The sequence below is a fragment of the Conger conger genome, chromosome 1, assembly GCF_963514075.1.
Source record: "Conger conger chromosome 1, fConCon1.1, whole genome shotgun sequence".
Taxonomy (NCBI): Eukaryota; Metazoa; Chordata; class Actinopteri; order Anguilliformes; family Congridae; genus Conger; species Conger conger.
Window position 1 is genome coordinate 2,765,078 of NC_083760.1, and position 24,299 is coordinate 2,789,376.

The following is a 24,299-nucleotide window of genomic DNA, read 5'->3' on the forward strand; positions in this document are numbered from 1 at the left end:
GTGGTGCTCTCCTCTCTATCTATCTCTCGTTCTCCCTCCATCTCTCTCTCTCTCTCTCTCTCCCCTCCTCCTCTCTCTCTCTCTCTCTCTCTCTCTCTCAGCTGCAGCAACAGGACGGGCGCAGGAGCGTGCTCCTGATTGGTGGAGGCCTCTTTCTGCAGCGGCTCCCGCAGATGATTGGCCGCCGGCTCTGAGAGCTCTGTGATGTCGTTTGGAACACTGTGAATGAGAACATTCCTGTGTTCCGCTGCTGTCAGGTTTCCACAAGGGCTCCGTTCCATCATACGTTTGTGCGTACGATATATATTTATAAATATATACGTACAAATCTTTACGTGAGGCTTGCAGCCCTGTCCGGCAGCTGTGGCTGACATCTGTGCGGATGTTTATCTGATTCGCAGGGCTGTTGGTGGACAGGGGTGATTAGATTTAGCCCGTCGATGGAGTGTAGGAGCAGGGCGTCTGGTCTGACCCGATATCGGAGAACAATAGGCGTCAGTGCGCTATAGTGAGGGTGGCACGTTTACATAAACAGTGCAGGTAGGCTGCTTCCTGTTTGATATGTAAAACCCGGGATTTATACGTGCGTGAATGAAAACTCTCTCTCTCTCCCTCTCCCTCTCCCTCTCCCTCTCCCTCTCCCTCTCCCTCTGTCTCTGTCTCTGTCTCTGTCTCTGTCTCTGTCTCTGTCTCTGTCTCTGTCTCTGTCTCTCTCCCCCTCTCCTGACGGGCTGGTACGTTGGCCCTGGCTGGACGGGCCTCCCCCTCTCCTGACGGGCTGGTGCGTTGGCCCTGGCTGGACGGGCCTCCCCCTCTCTCCCTCCCCCTCTCTCTCTCCCCCTCTCCTGACGGGCTGGACGGGCCTCCCCCTCTCTCTCTCCCCCTCTCCTGACGGGCTGGTACGTTGGCCCTGGCTGGACGGGCCTCCCCCTCTCTCTCTCCCCCTCTCCTGACGGGCTGGTACGTTGGCCCTGGCTGGACGGGCCTCCCCCTCTCCTGACGGGCTGGTACGTTGGCCCGGCCGCAGAGCCCTCCGGGCCTGGAAGCAGTGGCTGCCACTCTGAGCGCGTTTCCAGGCTGTGTGACATCAATCAGAGCCCTGCTTTAATCACTTCCATAGGGGCTGACAGATGTTCTCCGAGCGCGGAGCACAAACAGCGCCGCGCAGACCTGCGTGTTGTGGAAAAGGAGGTGACATAGAGGAAATCCTGACATGTTTTTTCAATTCCGGCCGAATCCCTTTCTGCAGATTCAGTTGATTCGTTTCGTTAACTTGACGACCGGTGGACTGCGAAAAGGCGACCTCTCGTTAGCGTCTGCTTAACGCTGGGATCTGTTGAGATGAAGCCGGATGTTAATGGACGTGGGGGTGGGCGGAGCCAGCTTCTAATCTGCCTACGTTTCCCAGCAGCCTCCTGGGGGTGCTCATCGACCCGCTCAAACCGGCTGTTGCTAAGGGAGAGAGGAGGAAGGAAATAATCAGGAGCTTTTTGTTTTCTCTGTTCCTCTCCCGGCCTGGCAGAGACGGTCCTGGGGGGCCGTTTCGGCGGGGGTGGGTGGGTGGGGGGGCTCATTTCTCTCCTCCCGCAGTCTGTAACCACTGAAGTGAGGTCATTACAACGTAAACTCCTCTGCTGTCTCACCTGTTACTGTGTGACTCACCCCCCTCCCCCCCCCCCCCCGGTCATCGGTCTGCCCCACAGAGGGCCCTGCCCTGGGGTCACATCCTGGGTACGATCAGCCCACAGAGACACCTAAACACTCTCTCAGTATGGGGGCTTTTTTTTTTTCCCCGAAAGTCGGTACCGTTGCGGGCAGCCTGGGGCTTAATTTGCATGTTTCCCCCCCCGCCCCCGCCCCCTGCCCCCGCCCCGGACTTCCCCCTCTTCCTGTATCAGTCTCTGTGGCCTTCGCCCTGTGATGCGTGACCGCCGGAACCCAGAGCCAGCTGTCGTTCAGAAGCAGAGGTTTTTGGGGTGGGCCGCTGTGGCGTGCTGGTCCCTCCGGTGGGCTTTTGGTTGAGAGACGCTTTGCCTCAAGGGCGGCGTGTCCGACCCTGCCCCCCCCCCCCCGCCCCCCCAGTCCGGCCGCACCCAGGACGGAACTCCAGGCGGCCCGCGTTGGCACGGTAACACGCCACCTCCTCCCCCCATGCCCATCACGGCCCAGAATGCCGTTCTTCGGACGTTTGGTCAGAAATAGGCCTCTCTGTCTGTCACGCAGGGTGATAAAATAACCACAAGTCCCCCCACTCCCCTTAGTCACTCCACAGGGACGGAAAACGATAGCGCACTTCGTTAGTTTATTTATTTTTATTTCCTGATAAACGGGGGGGGGGGGGGCTGCTGCAGCAGTCAGGATGCTGGAAAGCGGAGCATTGGGGGGGTTTGTGATGAATGCCAACAAACCCCCCCACATACCCATCACTACAGCAGAGGGGCCTGTGTCCAGACAGCCGTGTGTGTGTGTGTGTGTGTGTGTGTGTGTGTGTGTGTGTGTGTGTGTGTGTGTGTGTGTGTGTGTGTGTGTGTGTGTGAGTGTGTGTGAGTGTGTGTGAGTGAGAGAGAGTGTGTGTGAGAGAGAGTGTGTGTGAGAGAGAGTGTGTGTGTGAGAGAGTGTGTGTGTGAGAGAGAGTGTGTGAGAGAGAGTGTGTGTGAGAGAGTGTGTGTGAGAGAGAGTGTGTGTGAGAGAGAGTGTGAGTGAGTTTTTCTCACACCAGTGTCCCCGTGGGTGTATCACATTGCCTTCTCATTGTTTCCGGCCAGTTTCTCCCCAAGTGAAATAAACAGGTGACGGTCTGTGCTGCAGCTGCTGCTGTGTGTGTGTCTCTCTGTCTCTGTGTGTCTGAGGAGTGTGTGAGTGTGAGTGTGAGTGTGAGTGTGAGTGTGAGTGTGAGTGTGAGTGTCTCTCTGTCTCTGAGGAGTGTGTGTGTGTGTGTGTGTGTGTGTGTGTGTGTGTGTGTGTTAGAGGAGGGAGGGTGTGTCTGTGTGTGTTAGAGTGGTAGACAGTGTGTGTGTGTGTGTGTGTGTGAGGGTGATGGACAGTGTGTGATTAGCTCAGATGTTTGCTGAAGGCTTCTTTAGATGCTCTAATCCCTGCTATTAGGCCAAGGCCCTCGCATCACACAGGACAGAGACCACAGCTGTCCTTGGCCGTCATTGGCTCCCCCCGCCCCCCCACGCCTGTGTCTGCATGCATGCGTGCCCTTTCACCCATATGAATTAAACCAGTTTTATCTCTGAAGTCAAGCATTTATTCTTGTGGTATAGTTATCTAAACTGTGGTATTGATACTTCTTGGTCAGTTTCTGATTATAATCTATGTGAGCATTCGAGCACTTGAAACTGCACTTCCCTCTCGGGTCTTTCAGCACTCTTGTCCCTGGCTATGGGTATGCACTTTGCACTTTGTTGTATGTTCCTCTGGATAAGAGCGTGTGCTAAATGAATATAATGTGAGGTAATGTAGTGTTCTCTGCCTGGTCGATGGGGCCCTGTGGTGGGACTTGTGATTTTCGTTTGGACGTTTTTTTTTTTTTCTCACCTCGCCGAACAGATATTTTCGGATTTGCAGGTTTTCGGCCCAGCTTCCTGTGTCATGTCAAACGGTCGCGCCCGGGGTCTGAGTCGTTCTGCGCGGGGTTGGACCGCGCTGACCGCTCCAGAGCTGGCCGGGGCGCGAGCAGCTCCTCTGCCAAACCCACGACTCGCTCCCATATCTAAATATTTTCTCGCGCCCTCGGAGTCAGACTCTATTTTTCCACCGTCGCCCCGTTCGAGTCAAAGACGGCACCTTCCAGAAAAATCCCTCTGCTGTCCGGGAGCCAAAAACAACTCCGCTCCAACGAAAGAGCTTAATAAAGGGAGGGGGGGGGGGGGGATCTCACTCCGATCCCCAGATCCTACGCCTGACTGCCATGCCCACCCCCCTCCCTCTGTGCCCCCCCCTCCCACCCAACCCGCAGCTAAATCCCCTCGGATCTGTCCAGGAACGAAACCGCAATCATTGTGAGCTTTGCGGCTCTTAGAGAGAATCTGGTGAAGGCCCACTCCTCAAAGGGTGCCGATCTCATGGCAGTATTTATCATGTATTTTACAGGGGGGCTGTGGACAGGTATTTTTGACCTTCAAAGGGGCAAAAGTGAATTTGGGTGTGTTATGACAGGAAATTAAAAGCATTAGGCCTCTTTAACGGATCATTTATTTGACTTTCCAGACCAATTTCAGTGCCACTGTAATCAGTGTGCAGCCAGAGATTGTTAGGGATTGACTGAGGGCATTGTTAAGAGGGCTATTTTGTGTAACTATTTATTGCTTTTTATACTTTTTATGGCCCAGTATACTTTAATGGGAGAGCGCGTCTGTATCACCAAATAGCTGAAGTTTGTAGAATGCAAGTGGCGCATTTTAAAAAAGACTCTAGGTTTCGTTTTTGGTCTTTCGAACACTTAATGTTTTTTTTTTTTTTTCCATGGCCCTGGAAAATTTTTAGACTTCCCTGGGAAATACTGGGAATTGCATAATAGCTGGAAGTTCCCTTAAACAATGGCAGTATAAAAACCAAATCTGCTGGCGGTTTAACTTCGTCCTTGAGCTTAAAGCAGCATTTCACCCATGGCATTTACAAACACACTAAATATGTTTTGACTTTCTCATTTTTTTTTTTTTTTACATTTTCTTTTCCATGCGGATATTTGCGCTGTATGCTAATGCACAAAGAAGACCCCATGACTTTCAGATTATGATCATTTACGTCTTCTGGTCTTTTGGCTTCAGATCAGATTATTATTTAGAAAAAGGGGGCCCGTTTACAAAGCCTTGCAATCCCGCGGTGAGGAACCTCTCTGTTCCACAGCCAACATTCAGCTGGGACCCCGTCACTCCGGAGCTCCCACAGAGCCGATGCAGTCTCCGTCATTCCCAAACCTGTTTAAATGTTTGCGCTGAGCAGGTCTCCTGGGCTTGTATTATCTTTCTCCGTTTGTTTATCCGTTATTGTAGAATGGTTCTGAGTGCGCGGGGCTGCCGTGCGTGTTGGTGACTCACGCCCCAGCGGGGAGCCTCTTTCATGACCTCTTCTGCGGTTCTGAGATCCACTTTCACTCTTCCTGCTATTTATACTGCGCCAGGCAAGCCGTTCCCCGAAGATCGGGAGAACAGATACTGAAAACTGCATTGCACAACCTAAACGCCAGCGCTTGAAAGCCACTGGTAATGCGAAGCTACAAATCTTATATTTCATATACATTTTGCTCTCTAGAAAGCTACAAGTCTTCTATGTCATGCATATTTTGCTCTATAAAAGCTGGATGTTTATTTTGTGCATATTTTACTCTCTAGAAAGCTGAGGGGTCTCGCTGACAGCGGTGGTCAGTGATGGATCATTCCTCCAGGCCTGTTTCCTCATCCGCTGCAGACATACCGCGATGATAACAGGCCGTCAGTCCCAGTGTGAGGCCCTGAGCCCTAGGCCCAGAGAGACCACGGTGGGGCGGGGCGGGGGGAGGGGGGTTAGGCCCAGGGGCTTCGTTTTGGGGGGCATAGGGGGGTCAGGATGCGACGGAGAGAGAGCCAGTATTTCAGAGATCTGATGGGTTCCCCAGGTCTGCACTGCAGAGCTGAGTTTTCTCCATTGATCTATCCTATTAAATTACCGTTGAAAAAAAAAAACGAGAACTTTTGAAGCACGTGTCCCGTATGTATTACATGCAGTGTGTGTTACAGGGTTTTTTGGGTTGATTTCTGCCCCTGTTCCACTTCTGCAGGGCACCCTGCAACTCCGTTCTGAGAGCATTTATTGGTGCGTTTAACCTGCTGGTGTTTAATTGTGAACTTTGTGAAGAGAAGTGTTGACTGGTGTATTGTTGCAGGGCTTCGTCTGAGACTTGTGTCTCACACTGTGGGTGCTGTTTTGCTTCTGATAACAAGCTGTTTTTTTAAACTGTTTTTGTCTGGTGTTTATCAGGCACCTGTTGTCTGTTCCGTATTGATTTTCCTTCATCTGACGCGCGGAGTCAGTGCTCACGAGCAGCTGAGAGACAGAGAGACAGAGAGACAGAGAGACAGAGAGACAGAGAGACAGACAGAGAGACAGAGAGACAGAGAGACAGAGAGACAGAGAGACATCTTCACCTCTGACGAGCGACTCTAAAGTTACGTGTAAAATGCGAGGTTACCGGCCTGATGAGAGGGAACACAGCGCTGAGAAGCACTCGGGTCCGGGGTGTTGGGTTCCCTGTATACACATCCAAGAGTCTGACCCCAGACATTCCTCCCAAACGGCCGGTCTGTTAAAGCGGTCCGACTCTTTAATGGCCGTCTGCCTGTTTAAAATGGCTAATCTGCCTTATTCTGGCAGTCTGCCTTAAAAATCGCTGCGATGGGGAAAATGCTGGTAGTCTGAGGTTTTTAAACATACACAGAACGCGTATGGATCGTATAGTGCTTATGTAGACACACCAGGACTCCTTTTAGGGAATAGGCATTTTTTGTGCAAATTTACAGTTTCTATGCTACGACATGCTATGCCTGTTTAGATTTACTGGATTCCTTTCTGCTAAAATGTTCCATTCTGGTGTGAACCTGTTTTTTCTTTTTCTTTTAACAGACTTCATGATTTTTGGTCTTCTGGTTTTCTACTGGGAGAACTATGCAAAAAAAAAAAAAAAAATGAAAAAAGAATTCATGAGAAAATGCAAAGTTAGGATTTTATTATCAGAGAGCACTTCTTCTAACTTACTGAGCTTTTAAGAGGCAAGCGCAACTGTCAGAGATACGACCCTCTTAACCCTTCAGTCCCGAGTCCAATATGAAGCAGCTTCAGCCAAATCCTGAGGGCTTCTGGCTTTCAGTGAGAAAATCGAGAAGGTTGAGAGACTTTTATAGAGTTTTAATAGGAGCTCAAAACCATAGTGTAGCGTTTTGATTGGTTTAAAAGGTCAAGAGTGCTGTGTGGCACTCTTAGGATTGAATGTGTTAATGCTCTTCTTTGATAGAGCTTCAGGCCTTTTAGAGGGCAGCACAACTGCGCTTTAAGCCAAGGCCTCATTGGACTGTTCTAACCAGGCGTTTGCCAGAAATCTGTGGTCTGCCGTCTGCAGTAGAGAATATGGCTGAGAGCTGAGCTCAGCCAATCTAGCCACATACAGTGGGTCTCCTCTGGATACTTCGCTGTGTGTTTGCGTGCGTGTGTTGCGTTTCTGAGGGGTTAGTCAGTGTTTGCTTGTACCCCCTACACAATGGTCAGCCTCATTCTCATTACCGTGGCGACCACGGTGACTCAGTCTCTCAGCCTGCCTAGATGCTCTGTGAGCACGTTAGCCTTGTAGTGTTAGCACGTTAGCCTTGTAGCAGCACGGTCAGATTGACTTAATTCGTTATTCAGCTGACCCTTTTTAGCCGGAGCAACTTCAAGTTGATTAGACTATCTTCACTGGAGCAATGCAGGGTTAAGGGCCTTGCTCAAGGGCCCAACAGCTGTGCCGATCTTATCAGGGCTTGAACCAACAACCTTCCGGGTCCCAACCTTAGCCATGAGGCGACAAGCTGCCCCTAGATGGGCTGACAACTTCTTCTCTTTATATAACTGATTTATGAAACAGAAATATGACGGTAAAAGTGTTCCTGCGTTTGTGAAGCTGCCTGCCCTGGCCTTTGTCCTCGTCATCCTGTGGCGTCGCAAAGTATGAAAGTATATTTCTGCATTAATATGTCCCTTACGATAAGAGTACAGTAGTTCCAGAATGGCTGGGCGCTGGGTTCACACTTGTGTTCCCGTGCCCCTCGTGACATCGCGGCGTCCCGTTAACGGGCGCGAATCGACACGTGCGAGGTTTGTTAGCGTGAGGGTGTTAATGTTGGCGTTTTGTGTTTTTTTTCAGCCCTAGACTGCAGGACGTGGCCCACGGGGATGTCCAAGGCGAAGTCCCCCTCGCATTCCCGCTCCCGCTCCGGGTCCCGCTCCCGCTCCCGCTCTTTCTCCCGCTCCCGATCCCGGAGTCGCTCCCGCTCCCGCTCCCGAAAACACCGCTACAGGTACCCTTCCCATCTCTCCCTCTCCCTCTCCCTCTCTCTCTCTCCCTGTCTATCTCCCTGTCTATCTCCCTGTCTATCTCCCTGTCTATCTCCCTGTCTATCTCCCTGTCTATCTCCCTGTCTATCTCCCTGTCTATCTCCCTGTCTATCTCCCTGTCTATCTCCCTGTCTATCTCCCTGTCTATCTCCCTGTCTATCTCCCTGTCTATCTCCCTGTCTATCTCCCTGTCTATCTCCCTGTCTATCTCCCTGTCTATCTCCCTGTCTATCTCCCTGTCTATCTCCCTGTCTATCTCCCTGTCTATCTCCCTGTCTATCCCCCTGTCTATCCCCCTGTCTATCCCCCTGTCTATCCCCCTGTCTATCCCCCTGTCTATCTCCCTGTCTATCTCCCTGTCTATCTCCCTGTCTATCTCCCTGTCTATCTCCCTGTCTATCTCCCTGTCTATCTCCCTGTCTATCTCCCTGTCTATCCCCCTGTCTATCCCCCTGTCTATCCCCCTGTCTATCCCCCTGTCTATCCCCCTGTCTATCCCCCTGTCTATCCCCCCTGTCTATCTCCCTGTCTATCTCCCTGTCTATCCCCCTGTCTATCCCCCTGTCTATCCCCCTGTCTATCCCCCCTGTCTATCCCCCCTGTCTATCTCCCTGTCTATCCCCCTGTCTATCCCCCCTGTCTATCCCCTTCTGTTTTTCCTCTCTCCCTCGATCTCTCGTGTTTTTAATCAAAGGAGAGAGCGTGAGGTTGCCGAGGTGCCTCGAGGGGGTTTCTGGTTTATTTTCGTACTCTCGAACCGTCGGGATGTGTCTTTAGACACCTGGTCCCGGCTTGGGTGATCTGTGCCACACATCACACCCCGAGATGTGTACAAGCTGTTCCACTCGTGTTGTGGAATCGCTGTCTCTAAGCGTCTCTGAAAACAGCAGAATTAAAAATAATAATAATAATAAAAAAATAAATACAAATTAATCAAAATCATATCAAATAATGGATGGAAGTTTCAATAATAATAATCCCTCAGGGTTGTGACACTGGATTGGCAGTAGGCTTGTAAAACCGGATTGACCGTTTGCTACTGCGTAATATTTCGGGTTGAGGATGTTGAAGTAAAACCCAGGGACGGGGGAGGGGATGTGGGGAAATGGAGAGTGAACAGGAACAGGGTGAAATCTGGTGTACAATGTCAGATGAAACCCTAAACGGGGGAGTAAAAAGCGATTGTATTCAAAACCACACTGGATCTCTGGTCCTTCTGCATCTAGTCCTTCATGTTTATTTCCTCGAAGTGGCTTATTCGGAGAGGGGTTGGACCACAGTTTAAGAAATCAAACTGGACGGGGGTACTGTGTGCTGTAGGGCAGGGTTACTCAGTCTCACTCAGAAAGGGCCGGTTTGGATGCAGACTTTCATTCCAACCAAGCGGTTTACAAACCAGATTCTGCTGATCAGCCATTACAGCAGGAGTGTCAAACTCCTGGAGGGCCACTGTGTCTGCTGGTTTTTGGCGTGTTTCAGCACGAGAGATACATTTCAAAGTCTTACATTGGCAAAAGAGTCCACACACCTTCTTCTCGAGGCCGATTGAAAGAAAACCACAAACACCTACAGACCAACTGCGGCCCTCCAGGACTGGAGTTTGACACCCCTGCATTAGAGCCTATGCGTAGGACCTTGATCAGTAGGGTCAGGTGTGTGGCTGCTTGGTTGGAACAAAAGCCTACACCCACACCAGCCCTCTCTGGGTCAGAGTGAGAGTCCCTGCTGTCTTCAATTAGCTGGTCAACTGTGAACTCCTGGGGTCTGCAGGGAGGGGGTGGGAGAGACAGGAGGACAGTATCGAAGGTGACCGGATGTCCCTCCCCCCCAAATCTCACACTGCGGAGGATGTGTCTGTTCCTTTTGGTCGGAGGTGTCTCTTTAATGTTAATGATGATGTCCTGGCCATCAGCGAGGCGTTAAGGGCCTTGTTCAAGGGCTCAGCAGCCTCCCTGATCTTCTGCACCAGGGCCTGAACCTTCTGGCTCTCAGCCGTGCACCGTAGCCACAAGGCTACAGGCCGCCCCATAAACATGTTGCCTTGGCGGATGAGTAGGAGAGGGGGGAGCCAGTTTGGGAGAAGCAGGAGGGTCAGGTTTAGAGTATTATAAATCCTGTGGCTGAGATGAAGCAGACTTTTGGAGGGGGGATGGGGGGATGGGGGAGAGAAAGAACATTCTGTACATTGTCTGAAGAGGAGCGATAGTGTGTGTGTGTGTGTGTGTGTGTGAGTGAGAGAGAGAGAGAGAGAGATGTGTGTGGGGGGGGGGGGGTGTGTGCGTGTGTGTGTGTGTGTGTGTGGGGGGGGGGTGTGTGTGTGTGTGTGGGGGGGGGGGGGGTTAACGTGGAGAAAACAGGAGCCGGGACCCTAAAGGAGGCCTGTGCGTTTCTCCGCCGGAGAAAATAATGAGCGTGCAGCCCCCCGCTGCTTCCTGCAGGTCTGAGGGCCGAAACCGGCGGAGAGAGATCATGACAACGGAGCGCAAGCCTGAGCTAAGCCAGAGCTCTGCGGTATTTTTAGGAATCCCAGGATCTGCTATCTCACACGCTGCTGAGATTGTGTGGAGTGAGTGATTATGACCGGAGCTGTCTGTCTGTGTGTGTGTCTGTGTGTGTGTCTGTGTGTGTGTCTGTGTGTGTCTGTGTGTGTGTGTGTGTGTGTGTGTGTGTGTGTGTGTGTGTGTGTGTGTGTGTGTGTGTGTGTGTGCGTGTCTGTCTGTGTCTGTCTGTGAGGTATGAGAAGGGAGACTCATCCCAGTCCTTCGAAGGACGGGCGGAATCTGGATTGGGAGGGATCGTGGAGGGGGATGATGGAGGGGGGTCGTGGTGGTGAGCGATGCCAGGGGATGTGTTTGTGACTGCCAGCTTCTCGCAGGATTCTGTAGTGAAAGTCCGCAGCACAGGTTTCACAGCATGCGCTGACCGCCAGTGTACTCTACCCAGTGGCCCCTCTCTTCTTCTGTCGGGTGTGTTAAGCGTGGAGTGAAACGCCTTTCGCCTCTGCTTCTGGAAGGTGCCGCTGACAGGTATAACGCCAGCCTATTGATTTCCGTTTCCACGGTCCCTGCAGTAAGCTCCCCATCACGGGCTACAATGGCTGTGTCAGAACCGTCAAACCGAGACACGACAACGGGGACGCGCTGTTTGCAAGAAACGCTTTCGATAGGCGTGCCCCCCCCCCCAGATATATTACACCTGCGAGGCCATTCCACTTTATCATCTCCATGGAAACCCTCCCATAACTCACTTCACATTAAAGTTCTCACCCCTGACTGTTACCCGCCAGCGATTATTTACCCGCACAATCCTCTCCTTACGGACTGTAGTTGAGCCCTGGTTTTTATTGCGTTTTTTTCCTTCTTCCCGTCTGCACTTCGCGAAGCTCGAGTTCCCGCGAAGCAACTGGAACCGAATTGTGCCGACTCAGCACACCACTGTTCTCTCTTCTTCCCTTTCATTAAATAAAATTGAGTTTCATTTTTCCCTTTTTTTCCCCCCGCCCCTCCGTCATCGTCTTCATTTTCGAGCTGTAGACGCGCGCCTCATTTTCTTGTTTCCTGTGCTGAAACCTGGCCGTCCCGTCTGGAATACGGCGCGTTATTCCTGAGGTGAAGTCGGCTACATAACTACAGGCTGCGTTGTATGTCTGGAGTTCTGGGAGCATTTACACTCAGGAAATTGATTGTGATAAGAGTGTCTGGCTGCTTCTACAGGCACGGTAGTTTCTACTGTTTCTAAGAGTGCATGACACCTCCCCCTCCCGTTAAGGCTGGGACTAAGGCGGCTGAGAAATAACTCTTGTAAAAACGTAGGTGTCCATAAATCGGTTTAATTTGTATTTTTGTATTTTTTATTTGTTATTTATTTCCGTGCATATTTTAAAAAGTGTACATCGCGAACCGTGAACCGGCTGCAGTAAGGCCCTTCCACACTGTACAACGGGCTCCGTCCTTTACGATCGTCACACTGTTTCACGTGAAACTTAATATCAGACGAGCCGGATTGTATAATTTGCACTAGTTCTCTCGTCTGACACTGCTGGCATTAGCTTGCGAGGCTACGTCGGCCGTGTGAGCGCTTGCGGTAGTCTAACCAGCAACTTCCCAGTAACTTCCCCATGTTCGCAGTTATGGTGTTTTTAAGTGCACATCAGAAGTTATTTTTACGTCTTTAAGCAGTCAAATGAAAAAAAAAAAAAATTCCTCGACCGAATGTGTTGAAGTGTATTTTTACGTTTACATATTTTACATTTTAAAACCATCTATTGTAAAGGTAAATGATACGGAAATAATTAAAATAATAAATCCCCTAAGACCTGCGAATTTGTGGTGCTTTCGGTCGGTGTAAGGGAAAGTGCTTGCTGTGACGTCTCCCGTTTGCATTAACGCGGCGGTGACCACTGCAACGGTAATATGGGTGTCTTTGCGTGTGAGTTTGCAGTGTGTTGGTAGTAACAAAAAGCAATAATTAAAAAATATATATATTAAAAATTAAAAGGCGCGGCCAGCAGGTTTGCTTGTGGACTGAGATCTGGGTCGTGGATGAAATTGTAGGCCGTTCGTTGGACTTGCTTCAAACCTTTTAAGTAAGCTACTGCTCTAGAAGAGTACTGTTTCTCAATCATGCTGCTGCGACGTTTGTTTCGGCTTTTCTTTTACAATTCATCTTCAGATTTTTTTTTTATTTTTTTTATTTTTTTTCCAAAGAAACTTGAACCAACTTAAATCTGATTACAGTATTTCCTATTTGCATTGCTGTACCATTCAGGTTTAATCATCGGTGTAGAGAATTGTCATTGGCAATAGATCCTCCGCGCAGTATGTCTTCAATTAATGTTAAAAGACAATTAACCCCCCTTCCCCCATCCTCTCAAAAAATAGACATAAATAAAAAAAATCGAAGCTAACAATTGGTCCATTTAGGATAGATTTTGGGCAGGCCCCTGTTTTGTAATTGGCAGGCAGCGTAGCCCCGGCCCCGCCCCTCCCATCGCCTGGGAGGATTACAGTAGAAATGTTTCCCATCTGGAACACGTGACCGCGCCTCTCCAGCGCCGAGCTCATAAGAGATACAGAGACGCTCACGCCGCCGCGAGTTTGCGATGCCGCCGCGAATGCTGCTCGGTTAGCGCTGTATTCCAATGAAAAAACGCACCGGGTGAGTAGCGAGTCGCTTTCTGATCATCTGCTGCGGGGTATTTCAGGCGGATTACGTCGGCGATATGTTTTGGCTGCGATTAAGACGGAAAACGATTTAGAACTTAAACCAAGTTTTGTGGGCTTTCCTGGTTTTATTTAGCGAGCCCGTGCTCCGTCTGTGCGCTCGTGTGCGTTTTTTATTAGACGTGAGCTGTTTTACATGTATGCTTCTGGCGAGGCTGTTGTTTCAAGTTGTTACCTTCAATTGCTTATTATAGGTGTGTACGTGTGCATGCGGCGAAGAAATCTGGGCATTAAGGTCACGTTTATTTATATTTTACTCGTTTGTGGATTGCTTACTGTGAGAATATATGCTGAGAGAATCTATATTTTAGTTTTTATTTTGGTGGCTGTGTTCCGAATTACGCGAGCACAGATGTCTTCAGTGCCCAGTAAATGACTGCGCACCAGTTATATGTTGTTAATCTCATTTTGTGTTTGCTCGCTTATGGGGCGCGTTCGATGCCCATCCTTATGTGCTGAAGTGAAGTCGTTCAATAAAAATATTTACCCTTGACGTGTTAAAGAAACCTGTGTGTTGGGTAAATGCTTCGCTTGCCTTGTGTCAACGGAAAGCCGAGAGTCTTTTGACCAGCACAGACTGTTGATTTTTTTCGCCCGTCGCAATGTGGAGCTCCAACGGCGATACAGTGCCATCGTGAGACCGCGGCTGGCATTGCAGCCTCGTGCTTAAAGCAGCCATCACCGAATTTAAAATGTCCGTTATAACGTTATAACGAGCTTTTCACTGTTCGTGCCTTTTCTTTTCTTTAAATATAATCTTCCGAGTACACGTATGAAGCCAGTTACGAAGAAGATGTCCTTCTTTCGTTTTTAACCACTTTTTGGTTTCTTTTCATCAAGCTTTCTGAAACTTCTCACATACCACAGCTGTTAAATGTTTTACCAATCTAAAGCAAAATTTATATTCCACGAAACGTGTATTTGCATGTCTCTGTAAGTACTTAAAAAAAGAAAAGAAATTTCCATTCATTGCGACCAGGCTTTCTCTGGGGGAGGGGAGGGGAGAGAAGTGCGGTGAGCTAAATTTGACTAGCAGCTAGAATTTCAGTCCTCCTGCCAAATCGTGTTTTGAATTCTGACGGGAAGATTTGGTCATTAAAAAGTCTCGGCTACCGCATCTTGGAATGGGTTCTTGCCATTAAATATTTTAACTTTGCATTTTGAAGTTGAATTGAATCATTTGCATAAAGAAAAACCAATGTTGGGTTCATATTGGCATTAACTAGCATTTCTGTGATGATAACCTGATGCTGAGGTATAATTTCAAATGACAGCTGGACGGCTTGTGTGAATGACGGGGGGTTTAGCACCGGAGCTAATTCGTCTGGCACCAGATCCTCGCCCTGCCAGTGTGGGCTGTGGTTCCACAGCCTCCCTGGGTGTCGAAGAATGGACCGGGTTCTCAGCCAGGGAGGGATGTTTTTGATCAACCGGACTGTCCTTGTGTGTGGAGTCTGCAGTTCGGCCTGTGTGGCTGTGCGTTACGTTTTCTCCCCTCGACGAGGTGTCTGCGCCGCCAACTCCAGATGTCCAAATACTACTGAAAAAGCATTACATTACACTCATTTAGCTGATGCTTTTACCCAAAGCGCGTTGCAGTTGATTAGACTAAGCATTGACCAATGCCCCCTGGAGAAATGACGGGGTTGAGGGCCTTGCTCAAGGGCCCAACAGCTGTGCAGATATTATTGTGGCTACACCAGGGATTGAACCACCAACCTTCCATGTCCCAGTCATGTACCTTTAGCCACTAGGCTACAAACTGCTCCTGGTGTGCTCTTCTGAAACCTCCCGAATTTGCAGAGGATGTTGACTCACGTGAAATGTGGGCCTACGGATGGAATCCGACGATCCACCTTTGGAGGAAAAGACAAAATATTGGGTTCAAAGATTGGTAGTAAATGAATGGGTGCAGAAACAGAACGGTACATCTGTGGCCAGGTCCTGGAGAGCCGCGAGTGTGCTGGCTTTTCCGTTCACCCTGAGATGACTCAATGTTTAGACCTGAAGGCTCCAGGTGTTCTCAGTTAACTGTACAATCGACCGCTTCAGTTTCTCAGTTAACTGCTGTGTGACGATGGAAACCAGCAGATCGTGCAGCTGGGTAATGCCATGTCGACTTCGTTTCTTCGGTTGAGTAATGAACGATATCGCTGAAATGACTCAAATTTCCAAGACCAAATTTTCTGGAGATGGTGTTCACATTATACCCTAACTTTGGTGTAAATTTAATCCATTTTAAAACATACATTTTTTTGCAAATCAGATTTAAACATCAGTCACTCAAAACTCCTTTGCCTTTCATTTTGGGGTGAACATACAGCCTACTGTAGTGGAGATGGGCCAAGTCGAAGTCATGGAGCCGCACAAATTGGGTTATCCCATTTCTCCCAGATTAGCAATCCGAGACCAGTGCGATTTTGGTTCCCGAGGTTTCTTATGAGTCAAAGTCAGCACGCCACATCTCATACAACTCTGTGGCGATGCAGTCCAAAAGGGTGTCGAGTCGCGATGGGATTACCCAGATCTCCCCAGACCTGTGATGGTCACCTTGGGCATGATGGACTCACCTGCATCAAGCGTGCAGGTCCCTGTTCATCCCCCCCACCACCCTCCCCCCCTCCCCCTCCTTCCTCCCCTGCCCTGCATTTTCTTTTCTCTCTCTTCCCTCCGCTCCCTCCCATTCATCTCACCTCCTCTGCGTTTCCTTCTCTCCCCAGCTCTAGGTCTCGCTCTCGCTCGAGATCCCACTCCCCCGCCCACAACCGGGACCGGGACTACCCGCGGGAGTACCAGAACAACCGCCAGTTCCGGGGGTACCACCGCGGCTTCCGCAGGCCGTACTACTACCGCGGCCGGGGGCGGGGCTACTTCCCGCGCGGCCGCTACCAGCGCGGCGGGGGGGGCGGGGGCTACAACAACAACTACCGGCCCAACAACTGGCAGAACTACCGGCAGCACCCCCAGCAGCAGCAGCCCCCGCCGCCCCCGCACCACCCCCACAGCCCCCGGCGGGGCCGCTCCCGCTCCCGCACGCCCAAGAAGCGGTCGGGCAGCCCGCGCTCCCGCTCCCGGTCCCGCTACTCCGACCGCTCCTCCTCCGGCCGCTCCCGCCGCTCCCACCGCTCCTCCTCCTCCTCGTCCTCCCGCTCCTCGTCGCCGCGGCGACCCCGGCGCCAGCGCCGGCGCTCCGGGTCGGGCTCGGGATCGGCCAAGGACAGGGAGAAGGAGAAGGGGTCCAGCCGGGAGAAGCGTGGCTCAGTTAAGGATGCCAAGGAGCGCTCGGCGTCCAAGGAGGCGGCCGCCCGCGCCGGGAGCGGGAGCCGGAGCGGGAGCGCCACCGGGGGAGCGGAGCCGGACCCGGAGGGGGGAGGCGCGGGCGGCGCTCCCGGGGAGGACGGGAACGCTCCGGAACGGCCCGGGAGCGGGAACTGGCAGGGCCTGACGGACTACAGCGCCAGCCCCAAGCGGGCCAGCCCACAGATGCGCTCGGCCGTGGTGTCGGTGCCCGGCCAGCCCAGCCCCACGCCCAAGAGCTCCGGCTCCTCCACCAACAGCGCCGCCCCCTGGCACGGCGGCGGTACTGCGCCCCCGGCCCAGAGCCCCAAACAGAAAAGCCCCACGGCCGCCTTCTCGGGCTTCGGGTTCTTCTCGAAAGAGGACCACCGAGCAGGCGACAAGAGTGCCATCTCCGCCGCCTTCAAAAAGTACGTCCCCCTCCCCTCCTCTCGTTCATCACCCTCTCTCTCTCTCCGTTCATCACCCTCTCTCCCTCACTGTAGACCAGATGTGGGATTCATCTAATGTTCAGAGTACGAATCTGTTGTAAAGTTCTTGGGTGTAATTCCTTTTTTTTACGGCCCATCAATTGCGTCGTACTTACTGGCTAAATGCCAGGTACTTATTAGGTAACAGTTTCGATTTCAGAGGGAAGTACTATGAATACCTGCGCTTATTATTAAGATATTTACATACTATTTACACATGGTACTTTCATCATTTTTACCACTGAAATCAGAGTAGCTGCCTAATAATTACACAATCAAGCTGTGTATTTACCCAATACATACTTGCTAATTAGCTTTTTTCACGTCTTTATTGTTGCTCAGTTTTGTTTAGTTGTGAGTCATTGTTGCAGCTCAGTGAGTCTCCTGATCGTTGTTCAGAGATGTTCCTTTTTTTGATTTCAAAGTCTGTGCCCATAATCATTTGATTTCCTTCTGTTTAGCTTTGTGGCTTTTTGGTTTTGTACTTTAGATTTTGCTCATGACCAATTACGATGGTTACGATTAATAATATAATTTTGTTTTTTGTTTTTGATTTGTTTTAGTCTGCGCTCCGCTTCAAAGCTCGGAGGAGGAATGTTGTTTAAAGTGGGGAGTCGTAGCCTTCTGCTTAATTAACAAAACCCCCAAACGTGCCTGCTATTCTCAGCCGTTGGTTAGATGCACGTTGTATGCTTTCCCAAATGTTTAGGAGTCTGAGGGTCGGTAGGAGTAAGTATATCAATTTTATTTGAATTATGGTCAGTCATTTCCTGTGACTACATAATTGAACATTTGATACATGGTGTGCTGAAGTGCTTTTAAAAATGAGAGACGCTAGTATTCCACTCCTCCCCGCCGAAACATCGTAAAGTGATTCAATCCGGGAGGTAAATGTTGCTGTTCGCAATTTGGTGACGCTCCCTTGGGGCCACACAGCCGGTTGGAACCAGATTGTGCTGGTTTAAACGGCCCCCGGGGCCTCTGGGAGTTGTGTGTGCGCGTTCCCGGACTCCCCCGTGGGAGTGGATGTAAACCTCTGGTGGTCTGTAATCAGGGCCCCGAAAAAAAAACCCAAAAATAAACTGCCCCTCTCCTCCCCTCCCCTCCCTAGCGGGTTGTACTCGCCAACTGCTCCTACAACCATTCTACGTAAAATCACCCTGCTTCTGTCTCTTTTGAGAGCTAAGAAGCTCGGTGGCTATCACCCTGTCAAAAGGCCTTGTAGCAATGAAGACATGTTGCAAAAAGACCTTGCAGTGGAGTTAGTGGTTTGTGGTTAGCATTAGCATTAGCATTATCCTTAGCATTAGCATAATCCTTAGCATTAGCATTAGCATAATCCTTAGCATAATCCTTAGCATAATCCTTAGCATTAGCCTTAGCATTAGCATTAGCCTTGACCTTTGCCTGAGTGTCGCTAAAATGGCGCCCGTGTCTTCCCCGATTGCCCAGGTTCCTGGAGGAACACAAGAATAAGAAACAGGTGGCGGAGTGGGAGAACGGCCGAGACAAGGAGCCCGGGGACGCCGCGGACGGGGAGCCGGAGAAGGGCCCCGCGTTCGACCGGGCCCCCGGCTACGGGGCCCCAAAGGAGAAGGAGAAGTACAGCAAGTACGGGGCCGGGTTCGAGACGGGCGGGGGCGGGGCCGGCGGCGGCGGGTTCCTGAAGGCGGCTCCGCCCTTCCTCTGCGCGGAGGAGGAAGAGGAGGATGAGGAGGTGGAGAAGATGGCCGCCGCCCGCCGGCCCCCGAAGCCCCGCCGGGACCGGGAGGCGGAGCCGCCGCAGGTGAAGCTGTCCACGCGCGAGCTCTTCGAGGAGCGCTTCGGCAAGTGGGACGACCTGGCCTACTTCCCCTCGGGCAAGGAGCGGCCGCGGAAGGCCCCGGAAGGCGAGGGGGAGGAGCCGGACGAAGCCGAGGAGGAGCTCTACCGCGCCCGCAAGCAGGAGCGCGCCAAGAAGGAGGCGCTGTTTCGGGGCTTCTCCCCGGACAAGGCCCCCCAAAAAACCCGCAAGAAGGAGCCCCCGGGCCTCAGCCCGTCCCCCCCGGCCCCGCCCCGCCGGGGGGGGGGCAGCAGCGACGCCCGCGACCGGGACACGTTCCTGGTGCAGCGGGACGGGTCCCCCGTCAGGGCCTCGGCCAAGAGGGGCGGCGACACGGCCGTCAGAACGGAGTCCTTCAGAGACGACGCCGCCAGGTAACCGTGACGACCGTACCCCGAATGCGTGGCTGCCCCCGGGGGTTTATCCAGAGCGACTAGGCTAAGCAGGGGACAATCCCTGGAGCAATGTCGGGTTAAGGGCCCAACAGCTGTGTGGATCTTATTGTGGCTACACTGGGGCTTGATCCACCAACCTCTGTCATGTACCTTAACCACTAGGCTGCAGGCTGCCCCATTTTGGTTTCCTGGCAGTATGTGGCCATTTTAGGCCTTGCCAGGTGTGTGGATGAGCAGTCAGTGACTCAGATTTACTCTGTGAAGCACGGAAACAGTGGAAAAACCTGAACTTCAGCCCCCCCCCTGCAGACTGCAGCCTTAACACCCCTCCTGTCCTCTGCAATGATCTCGGCATTTAACACATTTAACACATTTACCACATTGACGCATGCCTGAATCATGGTTTGAATTCACCCAAAAATTGTTGTATGCTTTCTAAAATGTAGGAATATATAAACCAGATGTTCTTAAAGATGCTTATCTCAACGATTATCTTCACGTCTTGAGCCGAGGACCACCTGGGACACCTTCGTACATCTGAGTTTTGGAGGCCCCGTACTCTTGGCCATTAAAGGGCACTGAAGCTCTCGTAGCACTATAACGATGGCCTCCGTCCATATCTGTAACATCAGCTGTGAAGGAGAGGTTTATAAATATGCCCTCGGTGAGAGAAATCTGATGCGCCCAGTCTCTAGGTAGAGCGGCGTATGATTTTATTTATGGGACAGAGGGCCTGGTGAGAGGGAAGTGGAGTTGACCGTTTGTTTGTTTGTTTTTTTTTTCGGCGTTCCCTCCTCCAGCTCTTCCGGGGTTCTGGTGACGGAGCGCCGGCTCTCTCGGGATCTGGTTCACCCCTCGAAAAAGGAGCAGGAGTTTCGCTCCATCTTCCAGCACATTGAGAACACGCAGCTCTGCCGGAGTCCGTCCGAGCTGTTCGCCCAGCACATCGTCAACATCGTCCACCAGATCAAAGGTACCCTGCGCCCAACCCACAATGCACTGCGCCGACCCACAATGCACTGCACCCAGCCACAGCAAGTCTGCACCATAACATTATTATTACATTATTGCCATTTGGCAGACGCTCTTATCCAGAGCGACGTACAGTTGATTAGACTAAGCAGGAGACAATCCTCCGCTGGAGCAATGCAGGGTTAAGGGCCTTGCTCACGGGCCCAACGGCTGTGTGTATCTAATTGTGGCTACACCGGGACCGACCTTGCGTGTCCCAGTCATGTACCTTAACCACTATGCTACAGGCCACCCCACACACACCCTACCATGCCATTGTCCACATGATCAAAGGTATCCTACCCACAATTCACCACAATACACTATTCCACTCCATTGTCCACATGATCAAAGGTATCCTACCCACAATGCACCACAACACACTAACCCTACTGTGAATCACAGTAAGTCTTGTTAGGGTGCCACTCCATTGCTCACCATGTCACTGGTAATGTACCAACAGTGCATTTCACAACACCCCCATGGTGATGCGGTAACTCCTTCGATGCCAGTGTGAAGGTCGCCATTTTGTGTCACCTGTGCCACATTGTGTCCAATTCAGTGCTGTGCCCTGCTCAAAATGGCGCATCCTGAATTGAGTGTCATCTCAACTTTCTCTCAACACCGATGCCAGACTCCGTGTGTGCGGTTTATTGTGGCCGCTGAGTTTAGTGTATGGGAGACATTTTGTTTTTGTTTAATTCACTAAGCGTAAAATGTACAGACCTGCTCTGAAGTCTCATCTGGCAATCCTAATTTGGTTTGTCCTTTCTTGGCAGAGGGAAATCGACTTATTTTATTTAAATACAATTAATATAATGTGCATTGACTTCTCCTTTTATAAATTGCATTTCAGGGATTCATTTTGTGGAAATTGATTTTGCACTGTCACGCTTCCTTGTTGATTGGCAGCTGGTCACGGGTTCAAATCTCCACTGGGGAGCTTTTGCTGGATCCAGGAAATTATAAATGTCTTCTGTTAACAACCATAACGGATATTTAACATTTAACATTTATAAATGGATAAAAATAAAAGTCTCTTCTGAGACTCCTGGCTGGTGCGTCAGCCAGGCGAGCTACAAACCTCCAGCCAAGTCGCTTCGAGCTCGGAGCTACGTTTATAGATTTAAACACCGGCTTCGCTTCCAGAACTTTCTCCACTCCGAAGGGAAGCCCGAAATGGCGGATAAAAAACAGCTATTGCGTGCGCTGTGTGTCTGTGTCCGTGGTTCTGACGGGGAGAGGACTGTGTGTGACGGGGGAGCGGGTGGTGTTTTTGGGTGTGTGTGTTTCTGACGGTCCCTCTCTCCTCCTCCTCCTCCTCCTCCTCCTGCCCGTGCAGCTCAGCACTTCCCCTCCTCAGGCCTGACTCTAAACGAGCGCTTTGCCCTTTACCAAAGACGAGCGGCCGAGAAGGAAATGGCCAAGCCCAGGAAAAGCCCCGAGATTCACAGGTACAGAGAGCGCTTGGAGACGGACACAGGTACCGAGAGTGTGTGGAGTTTAGAGACTGACATGTTCTGTCCCAAACCCCCCTTCCCAGGCTCTAGGCAACGCTATTCCTGCTGAAGTGATCTCACTGGGAAAACATGCACTCTCCCTCCCTCTCTCTCTCTCTCTCTCTCTCTCTCTCTCTCTCTCTCTCTCTCTCTCTCTCTCTCTCTCTCTCTCTCTCTCTCTCCCACTCTCTCTCTCTCTCTCTCTCTCTCTCTCTCTCTCTCCCTCCCTCTCTCACCCTCCCCCCCTCTCTCCCTCTCTCTCACCCTCCCCCCCCTCTCTCTCCCTCTCTCCCTCTCTCCCTCTCTCCCTCTCTCCCTCTCTCTCTCTCTCTCCCTCTCGCTCTCTCTCTCTCTCTCACCCTCCCCCCCCCCCTCTCTCTCTCTCTCTCTCTCTCTCTCTCTCTCTCTCTCTCTCTCTCTCTCTCTCCCTCTCGCTCTCTCTTTCCCCCCTCTCTCTCTCCCTCTCGCTCTCTCTCTCTCTCTCACCCTCCCCCCCCTCTCTCTCTCCCTCTCCCTCTCCCTCTCCCTCTCCCCCTCTCTCCCTCCCTCTCCCTCTCTCTCTCTTTATTAATGGCGTTTCTCCCGCTGGGGGTTGTGTGAAGCTGTGTCTCCTGCATTGGGGCCCCGGCCCCGGCCCCGCCCTCCCTCACCGTGCTGTCACTCTGTGTGTTGCAGGAGAATCGATGTGTCTCCCAGTGCTTTTAAGAAGCACTCTCACTCTCACCTGTTTGATGACATGAAAGCGTCCGGGGATGGCGGCTACAAGGTGACCGAACGTTTTGAAATATGAAGTATTTGGAGAGAGTGAAAAAACAAAACAAAAACAAAGCAAAAAAAAAAAAAAAAAACGAGCAGGAAAGCAAGCAAAGCACAGCGAATCCAGTCGCTCCTCAGCAGTGGGGTTTAGACTGCTCTCTCTCTCTCGCTCTCTCTCTCTCTTAAGCCGTGCTTTTCTTTCAAAGGAGGTGAAATAAATCTCAAAGACAAAAGCAAAACAGACAACACAAAAACCCAGAAACCCAGCCAATGAGCCGCACTCAGGTCGTTGTGTATTGCGTTTGAGATATGGGTACACTGTGGGCACACACACGCCTACCCAAAGGCAGTTGAGTCGAAGCTTGAGGGAGGCAGAGAAGGAGGTGACCATGTCCAAGCCTCTCGAAGGAATGTCATCGTAAGTATTTTTCCTCAAAAACCACAAATAGAAAAAGGCAGAACACACAAGTACATTATAGCATGATGTCGTTTTGTCTCTTTGTCCTTGAGTGTGTCGCCCTGTTCCTGGAGAACCGCAGGGTCTGCTGGGGTCCCCGGCCCTGGTCCTGGAGAGTTTCTGAGCTGTTGATTGATCACTTAAAGCAGCCGTTTGTACACTTGCACGGTTCTTGGGGCAGATTTATTTTTAACGGTGAACGCAAGACCCCACTGGATCCTGCAGCTCTCCTGGATCAGGGTGGCACGCTCATGGTCTGCACCTGTGTTGTAATATTTGTAATGTTTGTAATCTCGGCCTGACACTGTTTTTGATCCGTCTCTCGTCATTCTTACGCCTGTTGTGTTCTCCACAAGAAATGCCTCCCATTTCTGTCCGCCTGGGGCGTGTAGGGCGGTGAATGTCTGATTTGACTCTTGCTGGGTGTATTTCCCACGGAGTCTCGTTTGCGTAAGAATAATGAGAGGAGAGGGGCCTCGACTGACACACACTGGGAATTCTGGGATGCGTGAATAACTGGCAGTGACCACTAGAGGGAGTGCTGGAGCCTTCTCCCATAACACCCCTCTCCGCGCGGCTCAAATCTATTTGGCAACCTCAGAGTCTCGGTGCAGTCGGGGGGGAGGAAGAGGTTTTTAAGACCGCTTGTGGTTCTAAAAATGGCGAATGTTAAGATGAACATGGTGACCAGACTGGGAGTGACGGAGGAGAACACGCCAGGTCACAGTGTGGGCTGTCGATGGGAGGATATGCACCACCCAGCCACACCTGTGTGAAATGTCTGGAATCTGGAAGCTTTGGAATCCACCGCCGTAGTAACATTTATTTGTTTATTAATATATTTTTACAGTAGTGTAATGCCGCGATGACGTTCGTTTGAGTGGTAACGACTGCCCCGTACTCAGTACGCAGTTACCCCCCTGAAGGACACTGAGGTCTGTTATTCGGGTCCAGGGTCCCGGCCTCTCGAGCCCCAGCCCTGGTCCGGCTAGTTTAAGGTCCCCCCCCCGTGGGATCAGCCAGCATCTCCAGTGTGTCGCACTCTGGTCCCCGCGGGTCGTCCCCTCTCTGTGGTGGTGATGATGATGATGATGATGATGTTGATGGTGGTGATGATGATGATGATGATGATGGTGGTGATGTTGATGAAGATGATGATGATGGTGGTGATGTTGATGATGATGATGATGATGGTGGTGGTGGTGATGAAGATGATGATGATGATGATGATGTTGATGATGACGGTGATGTTGTTGTGAGGCGTGTAAACTCCACGCCGGGCCCTAACGCTGCCCCCTCC

General features: G+C 51.3%; 1 protein-coding gene across 7 annotated transcripts in view; it reads left to right on the plus strand.

Moving 5' to 3' along the window:
- Nucleotides 1-24,299, plus strand: part of thrap3a (thyroid hormone receptor associated protein 3a) — a 38,402-nt gene that overhangs the window by 6,980 nt on the left and 7,123 nt on the right. For 6 of the 7 annotated variants that reach the window (XM_061234863.1, XM_061234873.1, XM_061234853.1 and 3 more), the window contains exons 2-7: nt 7,880-8,033; nt 16,013-16,999; nt 18,512-19,255; nt 20,077-20,249; nt 21,630-21,741; nt 22,462-22,552. In XM_061234863.1, coding sequence (XP_061090847.1) covers nt 7,909-8,033; nt 16,013-16,999; nt 18,512-19,255; nt 20,077-20,249; nt 21,630-21,741; nt 22,462-22,552 — 2,232 coding nt within the window. In that variant the 5' untranslated portion in view covers nt 7,880-7,908. Of the gene's footprint in view, nt 1-7,879; nt 8,034-13,098; nt 13,228-16,012; nt 17,000-18,511; nt 19,256-20,076; nt 20,250-21,629; nt 21,742-22,461; nt 22,553-24,299 lie in introns of those variants that run through there. The other variant, XM_061234899.1, reaches the window with a different exon arrangement.